General features: G+C 54.3%; 1 protein-coding gene across 1 annotated transcript in view; it reads right to left on the bottom strand.

The window, feature by feature from the left end:
* The window catches only part of ECE1 (endothelin converting enzyme 1), a 62,199-nt gene that overhangs the window by 21,440 nt on the left and 25,704 nt on the right, over positions 1-15,055 (bottom strand). The window contains exons 4-8 of the mRNA XM_032863670.1: positions 10,777-10,898; positions 9,244-9,390; positions 8,069-8,134; positions 6,786-6,977; positions 639-781 (exon numbers count right to left, since the gene is read on the bottom strand). Coding sequence (XP_032719561.1) covers positions 639-781; positions 6,786-6,977; positions 8,069-8,134; positions 9,244-9,390; positions 10,777-10,898 — 670 coding nt within the window. The remainder of the gene's footprint in view (positions 1-638; positions 782-6,785; positions 6,978-8,068; positions 8,135-9,243; positions 9,391-10,776; positions 10,899-15,055) is intronic.

Raw genomic sequence — 15,055 nt, forward strand, 5'->3', positions numbered from 1 at the left:
TTGGTGGGAGGATGCACAGCCAGGAAGAATGGGGTCTGCAGGGAGTGCAGGATAACACGGGGAAATGCTCTTGATGAAGGTCAAGGGGAAAGCAGATTACCCACGTGGTCACAAAGATGGGGGGAAAAGGAACCATGTATTAGAAAATTCACTTCCCTCTCTCTCACACACACACAATCTTTCTCTCTCTTTCACACACACACACACACACACACACACACACCCATAGAATCAACAGTAGTGTCTGGATAATACTATTTTCTATTTTTTTTCTGTAGTTTTCAAAAACCTCCACAACAAGTCTTTAAAATTATAACAAAAATCATAAATATTACCTACAAATTCAGCGAACATTGAGCCCCATTCCGTGTCATTCCCTCACCCGGTTCTCACATCCCCACAAGGTAGGCGCTATTTCCACCCCCAGTTTAGGACAGGAGTGCGAACCAGAGAAAGGGCAAGAAACTTGCCCAAGGCTACAGAGCTGGTGGGCGGAGGGGTCAGGCTCTGAACCGGCTGCCTCTCCCCAGGGCCCACTCTCCCGAGTCCGTCTGTCCCCCGCTGCCCCCGCCTGTCTGGCCTGAGCAGAGCAGGGCAGTGTGGGACCCCAAGGGCTGGCTGCCACTGGCCATCCTTACCATTTGTCTGTGCTGCTGATGAGGGCGGAGACCTGCCCCAGGTACTCCTTGTCGTAGACAACAATGGGCTCGGACTCATTGATTTCCACCGGGTAGAAGATTGTATTGAGAAAGGGCAGCCAGTGGATGGCAGGTGCCAAGGCCTGGAAGGGAAAGAGACAGGGTGACTCCGGGGGGGCTGCCGCTCATCTGCACCCGGGGCCTCCCTCGTGCCTCCAAGGAGCTGGGCGCCAGCAGTGCACCGGGCACACACCACACTTTGGCTGCCTGACTTCTGTCAGAGAGGCCAGGGACAGAACTCTAAGGAGCCAAACAGCAACTTCAACTTGAAATGGAGCTGGGATGGAATACAGGGGACCCGAGGACAGCAGCGGTAGCTGCCGTGCAACAAGCCCTCCCATGACAGACACCCCTGCAAATGATTCCCATGTCCTCACTCAGTGGAACCTCAGAACAGGCCTAGGGGTAGGTACCATTATCCCCACTTTATGGATGAAGAGACAGTCCAGACAGGCCTATCATGGAAAACTGTGGAGCATCCGGAGCCAAACAGCCTGGGTATATGTTCCAGGGTTCTTCCCAGCTGAGCCACCTTGACTAAGCGGATCAATCTCTCTGGGCCTCGGGGTCTCATCTGAAAACTGGTTTCCTCATCATAATAGAACCCACCTCACAGGCTTGGTGTAAGGGTTAAATAGGTTAATAGTGTCTGTTCCACTCAGCACGTGCTTCTGTAATATCAGTTAGCTTCCATGCGACTTAGTCTACATGACCGGTAAATTCAAGAATGACAGCACTGTCTAGTGTCAACGCGGGACCCCTGGGTGGTGAGGTCAGGTAAGCCTTCGGCTCAGGTCATGATCCCAGGGTCCTGGGATCGAGTCCTGCATCGGGCTCCTTGCTCAGCAGGGAGTCTACCTCTCTTTCTGCCTGCCCTGCCTGCCACTCCCTCTGCTTGTTCTCTCTCTCTGACAAATAAATAAATAGAATCTTTAAAAAAAAATTAATAAGGTGCCAGTGCTTTGTCTCACAGGTGATTTTTCTCAGGCATGGGGTCTGAAAAAGCAAGCTCAGAAGGACAACCTTCAGCAAGAAAGGGAAAGCCCTCAGCTCAGCTGGTGTACAGGAAGCTGGCCAGTGCCATTTTTAAAAATAAGATTTTATTTATTTATTATTGGGGGAAGGGGCAGAGAGACAGAGAGAGAGAGAATTAGAGAATTCTAAGCAGACTTGGTGCTGAGCATGAAGCCCGATGCACGGCTCGATCTCAGGACCCCGAGATCCAGTCTGTGCTGAAATCAAGAGTTGGATGCTTAACCGACTGAGCCACCCAGAGGCCCTGGTCTGCTCGATTTTTTTTTTAAAGATTTTATTTATTTATTTATTTATTTGACAGTGAGAGAGGGAACACAAGCAGGGGGAGTTGGAGAGGGAGAAGCAGGCTTCCTGCTGAGCAGGGAGCCCAATGCGGGGTTCGATCCCAGAACCTTGGGATCATGCCCTGAGCCTAAGGCAGATGCTTAATGATTGAGCCACCCGGGCACCCCTGGTCTGCTTGATTTTAAGATAATTTAAAATGAGTGCCTGTGCCGGAGCTCGTTCCCCCAAGAGGCAGTGGTTGGCCTGGAGTAACTTGCAGCTTCGAACAGCCAGCTTGCTCTCGGCCCACTTGGTGGTGGCCCCACCGCCCAGGGCTCATCTGTCTGCAGAGTCTCTGTGTGCACAGTCAGCCTTTCCACTCCCCGCTGAGCAGCCTCCACTCACGCTGTGCTCTCTCCCCAGGTTTCAGTGACTGCTTTGATTACAAACTTGTACAACTTTTGGGTTTAATTGTGGTAAGACACACAAATGTACCCTCTTAACCATCTTTAAGTGCCCAGGGCAGTGGCCTTAAGTACATTCACGCTCTTGGGCAACCACCACTACCATCCATCTTGATTTCATCTTGCAAAACGGAAACTTCTACCTATTAAACGATAATCCGTCCGGCTCCCTCCCCGGAGCCCCCAGGAAGCATTATTCTTTTTGTCTCTGTGAATCTGATGGCTCTAGCTACCTCGTATAAATGGAACCATACCGTGTTTGTGTTTGTCTTTTTGTGAGTGGCTTATTACACTGAGCCTATTACACGGTCCTTAAAGTTGCCCAACTTTGAATCTAATTGTAAGCATTTATACAATTAACGAGAGCTTCATAAACTGTAGGCGCCTGGAATGAAGTCCTGTTTTTCCCATATGCTTTGTTATTTTTAGTTAATTTCTTGTCCTGTGATTCTCCAGAAGGCGGCGTTTTCCAAGCCACATGTACTGTGTGATACAGCAAAAGTGTTTCAGTGCGTTAGTTACTTAGAATGGTATCTGGTACGTAACGACCACTCAGTGCTCAGCCGATATTAGCTATTGTCATCATTCTCAAGGTCTCCCAAGAGTGGGTCTGGGCTTGAACGATTCTGAATTCTGTTCTCTATGAAAGAGAACTCTCTATGAAATTCTGTTCTCCATGTTCTCTTGAAAAAAGGCAAAAGGGATGGGGCGCCTGGGTGGCTGAGTGGGTTAAGCCTCTGCCTTCGGCTCGGGTCATGATCTCAGGGTCCTGGGATCGAGTCCCGCATTGGGATCTGCTCAGTAGGGAGCCTGCTCCCCCCACCCTCCGCCTGCCTCTCTGCCTACTTATGATCTCTGTCTGTCAAATAAATAAATAAAATCTAAAAAAAAGAAAAAGGGCAAAAGGGAAGACAAAGAAAGTGAAAGACACATTACACGTGACCTTCAGATGGGAAGATCTATCGATAATGTAAATTCAAACCACAACATCAGATGCATCTATGACCCGCTGGTGAATCCCTACGACGCCCTCAGTGAGAGAACAGTCACAAAACCCTCCACTTAACGATGCTGACTCTGCAGACAGCTAAGGTGACCATCCTGCGGTCACATAGTTAACCAGTGACCGTGCCTGTCCACCATCCAGGCTCACTCGTCTCTCCGGGTTCAAAGGGCAGCTCAGCTGCAGGCAGCAAGGACCTCAGAGGACGGAGAAGGGCAGCTCCCACAGGCAGCGGCGTGCTGGCTCTCGGGGGGCAACCCGAGTGGCCTCTCTCCCTAACCTGCCCGTTTGCTCTCTCTTCCCGGCACGAGCCCCTCAGGCGGGTCAACGTCTGGGGCTTCTCCATAACGTTTCCGGGGCTGTGAAACTGGGAGTGTCCAGGTGAGATGGTCAAATAGGGCTTGGCAGCTGCAGGACCTGCTGGCAAAGACGCCTGGGAAACTCACCAAGTTGACAAAATGTCATTGTTTATACAATTAACGAAAGCTTCACAGACTGCAGGCGACTGGGACACTCTCATCAGGGCACAGCCATCAGGTGGTGATAAATCCCTGTGTACTTATCACAAGCCTGTTTCTGTAGGGAGAGCAGGTGTTCTGTGCGGGTAAATTCCCATAACTCCAGATAAGGTGCGTGTCAAATACCAGAATTTTCACATTTTCTATCTTGCTTTAGTGAATGCCTAACTTAGACATGTGTGCCTCGATCTGTCTCCATGGAGATGGCGGTTTTAACTAACCAGGACATTCCACTTGTGACTCAAATCCTTTGGGGCACACCAGTCAGCTCTATTTTCCAGACCTGCAGCCAGAGGGTACTGATGGTCACCAACCAACCAGCCCAAGTAGGCTTGCAAATAAGAAAAAAGAAAGATGCTCTCAGATTTTATCTCAGCTGGAGAACTAAGAGCAAAGAATCAGGCTCATTCCCAAATAACTTTTGATGTGGAAGGTCCCAGAGAGGAATGAGAAGGTCCTCAGGCCCCCGAGAAAAGCAACGAAGGATGTCCGATTCATGGCTCTGAATTCAGACTCTGTTGGGGGCTGGCCTGGAGCCACTCTGTATTCTGAAGGGGCTAGCCTAGAACCATACTGTGAAGGTAGGCGCACTTTTCCCAGAGTCACCTGGGGTGTAGGAAGAGAACCAAATTTCCAGACACCAGGGAACACCAAGACAGTCTCTGTCCAAGACTGGAAGGATCAGACTGGTTAAGTGCTGGAACTGTGGGCTGTCACCAAGAAAGCAACATGCGAATAAGGCTTACTATAGGACATCTGACTTGTCCGTGTCTGTTTACACAGTGACATCCCAGGTAGAGATTCTTTTGGCTTCAGGGATCCAGGACTTAATCTTTAAATGTTAGACATAATTTCTATATCAACATATGCCCAGTTTCTCTGGGAAACACTCCATAGTTTTCAACTTGTTTTCTAAGAACGCTGTGGCCAGAGTGAAGAACCACTGCCCCTTATGGGGACAGGGGCTGCCCCCATCCCTCTCTGTGTTCTGGAACACAGCAGGAGCGAAGGAGTGAGTAGAGCCCCATTTTACAAGGAAGGAAGTCGAGGTGCAAAGAGGGGGGTCATGTGACTTGCCCAGGGTCACACAGCTCATCCCAGCTCATCCCAGCCAGAGCAGTCTTCTGACCCCTCGAGGGCGGCCCCATACACACCTGTTAGAAGGAGGGATGGACGCAAAAAAAAGGTAGGGACCTAGATGTTCTTCCTGAAAGGAGAGGAAATTTGCCGGGGCTCGTCCCTCTGCAGACATCGTCCCCACCCCAGCAGCTCTGCAGCGGCAAAGGAGGAGGAAAAGAGAAAAGCTGTGTGATAGGGTGCCCAGGGGTGGCAGCAGGAAGCCACGCTGGGCCGGATGTGCTCAGGGCCACCAAGTCTTCTCTGCCACTTTTGGGGTAGAGTTGGCTGGCACCATGGCCGCTGTGGGGGTTACTGGGCGGCTGCAGGCGGCCCGCCTGGGCTGAGAAGCCGGCCCCTGGAGCAAACCAAACTGCACGGCACAGACGGCATCTCCCTCGACCTCTGGGCCTTGGGGCGGAAAAACAGCACCAGATGGTAGCCAACAGCCTGGTGATCTCCGTAACAACCACACGGCCCGCTCACCCCGATGCCAACATCTCCGGGGACCTAATGGGAAGCTGGCACCCAGAAGCGGCCCTATCGCCCTCAGCCCCAGCTCTGCCTGGGCCACAGCTCCACCTGGGACAGCCGGCCAGCCTCCAGACTGCTGGCCCACTCAGCAGATCCCCTTCCCTGACTTGGCCCTATCCCTGCCCTAGGGCCCTCCTTTTCCCAAAGCACTCAGCAGCGAGTCCGGGATTGTCTCCTCGTTGGTGTGCTTCCCTGACCTGGAAGTACCTCCGGAGCAAGGCCTCGAGGGCGGCCCCATACACACCTGTTAGAGGGAGGGATGGAGGCAGAAAAAAGGTAAGGACCTAGATGTTCTTCCTGAAAGGAGAGGAAATTTACCAGCTCTAATGGATGGGAAGGACCTGGTTGGCCAAGGAGAGCAGGAGAAAGGAGATGCCCTGGTGGAACTCCAAGTGGCCTACCATCCTCCCCAGCGGGCAAGCAGTCCTCCCCGGGCATTCCTAGGCAATGGCAGGAAACAGGAAGACTAGCCAAGGCTACTTTGCTGATTCCTCTGTGACCCTGGGGACCTGGGATAAGACCAGATACCAACACATGGTGAACTGGAAAGATGAAACTGGCAGGTGATCACCTCAACTCACCACCTGCAGGTACCAAGGAGCCACCAGGGGGCAGCCTTTGGCAGAGGGGCTGCAGGCTTCAGAGCTGGGTTACACTCAGTGACAGGGAGCAAGCAATCCCATTATACCTCTAGGAGGTTGCCAAGGGTCATGTCAAGAGCAGAGATCCTGTGAGCCAAGCCTGAGTCCACTGTCCAGCTCCCTTGATACTTAGGGAGCCTCGGGGCCTTGAACATGTCATTCAACCTCCTGGCCTGGCAAAGGGAGAAGTGGCTACAAAACCACCCCTCACACCCCCTGCTGTACACCAGGCTCCACAGGACTGGGGCTTGAGACCAGAAATGCCCAATCAGTGTGGGTGATTATCATCATGACCCTAGAGCCTCCCCAGGTAAATGCTGTTACAGAAAAGCTGTGCGGCCTCTAGCAGGTAACTGAATGTCTCTGAGCCTCAGTTTTCCCATCTGCGAACTGGGGTAACAACCATCCCTGCTTCATAGGGTTGTTCTGAGGACCTGATGAAGTGGGTACAGAAATCCCGGCCCAGTGCTCTATGTCCTGAAGCCCTGGGTGTGTCCCAGCCTCCACATTACCTGCAACTCAGCAGCGGTCACTTTGTGGTAGATGAGCTCCTCATCCCGGCGCTTCTCCTGGGGGATGGTGATGTTGGCCAGCGCCGTCTCAAAGTCCAGGATCTGCTGCATCTGGGGCCGGATGGCGTCTTCATCCCCGCCACCCAACAGCTTGCCCAGCTGGACCATGTAGTTCAGGTACCCCGTCAGCACCTGTGGGCCCGGCCCCCGAGATACGTCAGTGCTGTCACCCACACACAGCCCGCTGGACAAGGGTGGAGGGTGGGGTGGGGCCAAGCCACCATGGGAAAGGTTCTGGCTCTGCGCTGCATTACTGGCTGCCCACAGCACTTAGGACAAAGACCACAGGTCCCCGGCAGGTGGGTCCCTGCAGTCCCAGCCCACAGCACTTAGGACAAAGACCACAGGTCCCCAGCAGGTGGGTCCCTGCAGTCCCCCCTCTCGGATGCCCGTCACATGAAAGTTACCAACAGACCGTCTTTCAGTTCTTAGAACACAGTTTTCTGAGCTGCACTTCTCTACTGTGTCCCCAGACTGGAATTAGGTTCCCGGGCTCAACTTTCTCAGCTCACCCTTGAGTGACCACAACTGGTCACTATGCCTGTTAACTGGGTGTTTAGTTAATGAACGCCCCCCTTCCCTGCTAGACCCCAAGCTCCGGGGGCGGGGACATGCTTGTCCTGGTCACCAGTATCCACCCAGCAGCAGGCACGGGGGAGCTGCCTGCTCAGTGCAAGTGGGCGGATAAAGTAGTGAGCGACGATGACCCGCAGGCGAGGTTTCCCCAGGACATCGTGAGACACATGGGTTTTGGAGTCAGTGGGTCTGGATGTGAATCTCAGCCTCACCGCTGTGGGACCTTGAGTGGGTCACTTAGCGTCTCTGAGCCTTGCTCGCTCCTCAGTAAAAGGCAAGGTAAAAATAATGGCCACCAGGCAGGTGGGGGGAATGAAGTTCAGAGACGTTCTGTACCTGCAGGGTTACTGGGAGGGCCAGAAATGAGTCTGTAAACGACAGTGGCCATTACTGCTGTCTCGCTCTACAGTCGGACAAAGGACACCTGTCCCCTGCCTCTTGTGCCCATGACACCTGAATGTGAAACAGCCAGTCTGGGGGGGGGGTCCCCTTCCCTGCCAGGGACTGCCTAGCACCCATCAGGTAAGTGACACATCTGTGCAACTCCAGCTTTGAAGACCCACGTAGGTGTGGACCCTCAGGAGACACTCAGCGGGTAAAACGCCATGGGTGTGGGCTGGGAGCCACTCTCTCGGCATTACACTCACCTTCTCATTTTCCGTTTTGTTCAGGTAATAGTCCCTTGAGGGTAAGCCCAGGCCAGACTGGTCGACCTGGAGAGGAAGGCAGGAGTGAGGGGGGCTCCTGTCACACGTGTACACTGTCCGCTGTGGGGAGAGCTGGCACATGGCAACACGGGACCACCCTGGGAGCCAGCAGGAGCAGGAGCTGGTGGCGGAGGCCACCTCTGGGGTGTGCCCACTCAGGGCAGGGGCAGGGACAGACACTTGTCTGGCGGCACACCTGCCCAAACACAGGGATTCTGGGCCCTTCTGAAGGGTCAGAGCCACCCTCCTCTCTTAGCCTCTCTGAGGCTTGGCACAGCGCTTCTACTTAACTAAAAACTTCCCAAGATGGTGTGGTGGTTAACAGCCACTCACACCCTGCCTGGCCTTCGTCAAGCTACCGAAGCTTCCCTCTGGGTCTTCCTCTGGAAAATAGGGGAACTAGGATCTCCTGCTGAGCTGGAGTGAGGATCAGAGGGGAGGTCGCGGGGAGAGGGTGTGCGGAGGGTGTGGCAGGTCGGGGAGCCTCAATTCCTGACCAGCAGTCCGCACAGCCTCATGGGTGCACCCAGGCCAACCTAGAGTCAGTGTTACTACAGTTCCTTTGATTGATAAGCAAACTGCGGCTCAGAGAGGTCACTTGCCGAGGTCATGCGATGAGGGAGAGACAGAGCTGGTTAGGACAGAGCTGGGTAGGAACCTCAGCCCAGCCTGGGCTCCTGCCTTCTGCATCGCAGGGTGGGCAGACTAGGGGCTTCCCTGGGTGCACTGACACCAAGGCTAGGCCAGGCTCCGGCAGGAAGAGCGGGACTCAGGGCCACAAAGGCCGGGAGCCAAGTATGGGGGACCCAGAAGTTGACATCACTCTTGGGGCCCACAGTGACCAGTCTGAATCTCAGAGATTCATCTGTGCTATGGTGACTGCCCCTACCCACCCCGATCCCGCACCTGAAAACAGCAGGCTGCACTTTCACGACTTCTCGCCTATACAAATCTCACGGTTCAGAGCCTCAGAAATAACCCCAGCTCTGAAACCTGGAGGCTGTCTCCCAGGGCAAGTCTGCCCTGAGCCCTGGCACTTGCAAAACTCAGAACAAGTCATGAGGTGAGACTCAGGACATGCCCATTCCTCTTCCTGGGGCTCCAGGCTGGCTCACCTGGATCACGTTGCTGTTGGAATTCTTGGAGTCGGCACTGACGTACACAGAGAAGAAGGGGGAGGTGCGGTAGTGAGAGGTGACTACCTGCAGCGTGTCCTGGAAGTTGTCTTTGTCCCAGGGACCGGTGATGTTCCAACCCCCTAGCTGTGGGGACCAGAGGGAACAGCGAGGTGATGAGGTGTCAGGGAGACCCTGGCATGAATTCTGCATCTACCACTCACCGGCTCCGTGACCCTGGAGCGGTCATCTGACCCCTGAGCCTCAAGAGCCCGGGCAAGGGACGGTCCTCACCAGAGTTTCTGACCAACACACAGGAGACGCCGCTGGGGCAAGACTGATCCTGACCAAGCACACCAATGACACACAGCACGAGTGAGAGAGAGAGAGAGAGAGAGAGAACACAAGCAGGGGCAGTGGGAGAGGGAGAACAGGCTTCCTACTAAAGCCCGATGCGGGGCTCGATCCCAGGACCTTAGGACCATGACCTGAGCTGAAGGCAGATACCTAACGACCAAGCCACTCAGATGCCCCAAAATCTTAAAAAAAAAAAAAAAAAAAAACCTAAAAAAAAAAAATAAATAAAAGGTTGATAAAGAAAAAAAAACTAAAATAAAGAAATAAATAAAAGGTTGATAAAGCAGTGGTCGCTAGTTTCTCTCAGAGCTAGGACTTTTTTTTTTTCAAGTAGGCTCCATGCCCAACATGGGGCTCAAACTTACAACCCCGAGATCAAGAGTTGCAGGCTCTACGGACTGAGCCAGCTGGGCGCTAAGGAGCTGGGATTTCTGTAATCTCCTCGGTCTCCTTGGCTTGGCACACACTGGCAGGTGGGGCCTGTGCCAGAGGGGAGGGCTGTCCAACCCCGGTGCCCACAGCTCCCGACCCTGCTGTGATACCTTCCCACAGCCAAGCTACGAGGAGGGGCACTGAGGGAGCATGGGACAGCCAGAAAACACGCACAGCCACCCTCTGTGGGTGCCAGGCAGCCTGGCCAGCCGTGGGCGGTCCCCCAAGAGTCCATCCAAGACTGGGAGATGCTCGGCAAGAACCTCCTTGCAGGAGGATGGGGAGGCCTGGGGTACGTGGGGCCTTCCTTACAGGGTGAGGTTCTGCCTCTGATCCAAGATTCTCTGTTGGTCCTTCTGGAACATACCCCTCCCTCACACACAGACATGCCCTCGGAGCAAGAGGAAGCAGCAAAGTAGAGAAACATTTTCTCTGTAAATACAGTCTATATTTCACCCAGAGGCATGGAGACACACGCACGTGACAGACATCCACAATGATGCTGACACACACACCCCCAATACAGAGATTCCCACCTGCAGACACGTGTGTGCACATGAGCACATGCACGAGCGTGCAGACACCCACACTCAGACACATGCAGCTCCAACAGGTTCTAAAGTCCAGCTGGGTGAGGCGGCTGGGGGTGTGAGGTAGCCGGGGGACCCACTGGTTCCGGAGGCAGGGGACAGGCAGGTGACACAGGCCAGAAGAGAGCCAGGAAAGCCAGCTCCAGGAACTCACCTTCTCAATCAGCTCCATCAAGGGCTTGGCTTTGAGCTCCTCGATCCTGGTTTCATTCATACACGCACGGTAGTATACTTGGGCCTTCCTTTCTGCCTCACTCACACTGGCTGTGGAATTTTCTGGAATGATAGGAGATAGCAGTTTGCAACCTGCCCCCATTTGCTCAGTGGGTGGCCTGGGGGAGTCCTTCCGGGAGCCTGGGTGTGCTCAGCTGTAAAAAGACCTAGGATTTCTGCCTATCAGGACAGCCGCAAGGCCTCAGCCACAGCAGGTATGTGATTGTCCTGGTCAGAGCCCAGCCAACTGAGGTGCTTCCTAATTTTTGCTAACTGCAAATAAGAAGAGCATACCATGTTTCTTCCCGTCCACCAGTCAGGTTTGTAGACGTGTCTCTTGGTTGGCAGCACAGGGCCACCCAGCAGGATGGCCTGTTTTCCCTGCTGGTCAATGCGGGGCCCAAACAGCCCCACCTGGTGTGCGGGACAGAGGCCTGTCTTGGCTCTCAGATCCCAGATGACCTCTCTCGTGATAGACTGGAGCCAAACGGAAGCTTCCAAGGCCTCGTGCACCCTTGCCCTTCCTCCTCTGAGGCGCCAGCCTTGTTCGTTAGATGTACAGTTGACCCGGAGTGCTGCTGCCATTTCTCTCCCTGACTCCGGAGTCAGCGTCTCCATCTTTGCACCAGGACACCTGAGAGACTTTAGTCATCCCCTTCTCCCTCTCCCTGTCCCTGGTGTCCTGGTCCAGGTGCCACCTGCTGAGGGCCACACTCCTGTATGTGCACCAACACAGGGCAGGGTCCTGCCTGTGCCCAGTGAAGGGGACCACATCCTGCTGTTCAGGCCACGAAGGACCTACTATGTGCCGGTTCAGGTCATGAAGGGCCTACTATGTGCTGGGGCTCCTGTGCCTGAGCCTTCATCTCAGAGCCCTGCTCCCGATGGTGCCTGGGTCCCTGGACCCCTCAGTTCTGTTTGTCTACCTTGCTTCCTCCCTGCTCCAGGCACTTTTCCTCATTTCAAGTTTGTTTCTTTTGGATCCAGAAACTCTTTCCTTTGCTTCCTTCAAAGACCACCCTGCTCCCCCCCCATCTTCTCCACCAACACTTTTCTGGCAGATAAGGGTCTGCCTTATCCATTCACCCACTAAACAGATACCAGATGCTTACTCTGTGCTAGGTACTGCGCCTGCTTCGGGTACACAAGAGACAACGTCCCTGTCCCCGTGGAGCTTCCTCCCTAGTGTGAGTACACAGACACCAAACAAGCAAACACATAAAGGAGAAGTTCACTCCAGCCTTCCCGTATGAGGTGCTGTCAAAACCCTAGAGCCTTCCAGGCCTTTCCCAGAGGCCATCTTTCCCGTGGAGCCTCTCCTGAGATGCTCCTTCATGAGGGCCCCAGCATGGAGCACCGACAGAGTGTCAGGCACCGGGCTGGGCTCAGGGTTTTATAGACATGAAAAAGACCTACTCACTCTCTGCCTCCTGGGCGCTCACAGCCTAATGGTGAACGCAGTCAAGCAAAGAAATGGCCCAGAGACACGAAAGTCCTTTAGTTAAGGCAAATGGCTATGGAACCTAGAGAAAAGTCACACCCTTCGATGATGTGAGGTAGGGTCTTGGTGGGGGGGCAGCTCTACCTCTGAGCCAGTTCTTTCATTTATTTTTTTAATTAAAAAAATTTTTTAGTAGGCTCTATGCCCAATGTGGGGCTCGAACTCATAATACCTAGTCTGGTGTTGCATGCTCTGTGGACTGAGCCAGCCGGGCACCCCAAGCTCGTTCTTTTAAAGGTAAGAAGTTGGGGCACCTGGGTGGCTCAGTCAGTTAAGCAGCTGCCTTGGGCTCAGGTCATGATCCTGGTGACCTGAGATGGAGCCCTACATCGGGCTCCTTCCTCAGGAGGGAGCCTGCTTCTCTCACTCCACCTGCCTGTGCTCTCTCTTTCTCTAGCCCTGTCAAATAAATAAATACAAAATCCTAAAAAAAATAAATAAAGGTAAGAAGTTATTCACCAGGTAGAAATGAGGGGAAAGTTGGAGAGTTTGAGGAAACACAAGCACAGAAGGGCATGCTGTCTGGAGAAAAGATACCCGTTCGATGTGGCCCATGGTGCAGAGGGCACGAGGTCACTTTGGCTCTCCCAGCCCTGTCCTAAGAGCCCACCTGCCCTCCCCCCAATTCTTTTTTTTTTTTTAATATTTTATTTATTTATTTGACAGAGATCACAATTAGGCAGAGAGGCAGGCAGAGAGAGAGGAAGGGAAGCAGGCTCCCTACTAAGCAGAGAGCCCGATGCGATGCGGGGCTCAATCCCATGACCCTGGGATCACGACCTGAGCCAAAGGCAGAGGCTTTAACCCACTGAGCCACCCAGGTACCCCCCTCCCCCCAATTCTTACGATAACCAGTATCCTGGTTTTCTTTGGGCAGAGAGCATCTACCCCCTTCTACCCCCAGCTGAAATCAGGGTGACAGCCCTGAAGAGGGCCTTGGACCAGCCTGGGATAGTCTGAAGGGAGATGCAGAGACAGGACAACCCTGAGAGGGACAGAGGTCCAGGGGCCTGAGTGATGAAGGGGGACCTGAGTGACAGCCCTGAGGACCACAAGCTGCCATGCTGTGGAGGCCTGGAAATACCAGTGTGTCCCCCCTGTCCCTCCAGAGCATGAGACGAGGCCTCCCGGAGGGGAGGGCAGAAATGGGGAGAGCTGGACGTCCCCCTGCTTCAGACTCAGGAAGCAGAACTGCAGGGAAAGCAAAGGGGAGCTTCCACTCCGCTCCCCGCCTAGCCTAGGAGCCTTGTTTCTCTGACAATGGCTCCCAGCAGCGAGGCACTTAGAAGGGGAAACACAAGAAAGTAATTGCTCTCCCGAGCCTGCAAGCGGCATCTCACCGTGCACAGGCAGCTCTGACCATGACCCTGAAATGCCAGGGCCAGCGTCGGGGGAGTGTGTTCTGTGCGCTCTGGCCCATGAGCGGATCTGGCATCTCCTTCTCCTATTGCCCAAGGCCACTGAGATAAGAGGCCTGAAGAGAGGCTGTGGAGGAGCGGCCTGGCAGTGCTCAGTAGAGGGAGTTCCAGGCTTCCATCTTGCCCCAACAGAATCCCTGCGTTATCACTTACAAGCGTCCTTCAAGCGCATGGCCACTCTCTCCTTCGCTGAGAGGCTGCTCCTGATGAGCTCAAACTTCCTTCCTCTGAGCTCCAAGCCCTGGATCACACATCCACTTGTTTTCCCGCAAAGGTTTATTGAGTTCCTACGGCCTGGTGGCTGCTGGGCTGGGGGAAGAATGCAGCAGGCCACATGGACTCAGGGCTGTCGCCGTGAGGCCTGTAGCCTGGGAGGTGGGACAGAGAGCAACAGGACAATCACAGAGCATCTGACCGCAGGGAGGGCAGGAGCTCTGAGGACCAAGTCCAGGAGGGCCTGAGAAAGGACAGCAGGGGAGGCCCAGGGAACCTTGTCTGGACTCTGGGCTCAGTGTGGAGTGGATGTAGGGAGCTGGGCCTGGGCTGCTTCAGGCCCCAATTCGCGTCCCAGTTATCTCTGTTTCTTCGCCTGTACCTGGAAAGCCCACAGTAGCCCTAAGCAGCATTTGCTGGAAGAACAGAACCCAGTGTCACTTCTGAAGAGGAAGGAGGCCTTTTCTGGATGTCGAGAGAATGATGAGGTCAGCGCCAGACAGAGACTGGCATGGGGAGGACGTGAGGCGGGCGGGGCAGGAAGGGACAGGAGCACAGGCCTCACCAGCAATGGGCGTTCACAGCCCCTATATTCCCACAGGGACACTGAATGGGGCAGGAGCTCTGGGAGGTCAAGTTCTGCCACTCCTCCCCCTGCCTCTCTCTGGCTCATGGAGCCCACTGGGATAACCCCCAGCACACACCCCCACCTCCTCTCCTCTGTCTTCTCCCATAGGACACCCATGGCCTGGCAAGCACTGGGCGTTCAAGGGCTGAAACCAGACGGCCAGGTGGGAGGCCACCATGCAGACGAGGTGAACGATGATGTGGGCTGGGGCCAGGGTGACGGCAGAGAGGGGGCGAGAGGCAGTTGGAGTGGGAGAGAAAGAGGAGTCATAGATGCCGAGTTTCCTGGACCGGAGCAAGGGCTTGCTGCTGAGAGGTGGGAGACTAGGTATGGGAGTGAGATAAGCAGTTCTGTTTCTGACATCTTTAGCTGAAATGTCTATTAGACACAGAAGTGGAACCTTGGGTGTGGAGATTATAGCACTAGTGTCTTGTGCCCTGGAGGGGGGCACCTGGATGGT

This window comes from Lontra canadensis, unplaced genomic scaffold, assembly GCF_010015895.1.
Source record: "Lontra canadensis isolate GAN:19392208 unplaced genomic scaffold, GSC_riverotter_1.0 scaffold25, whole genome shotgun sequence".
NCBI classification, from domain to species: Eukaryota; Metazoa; Chordata; class Mammalia; order Carnivora; family Mustelidae; genus Lontra; species Lontra canadensis.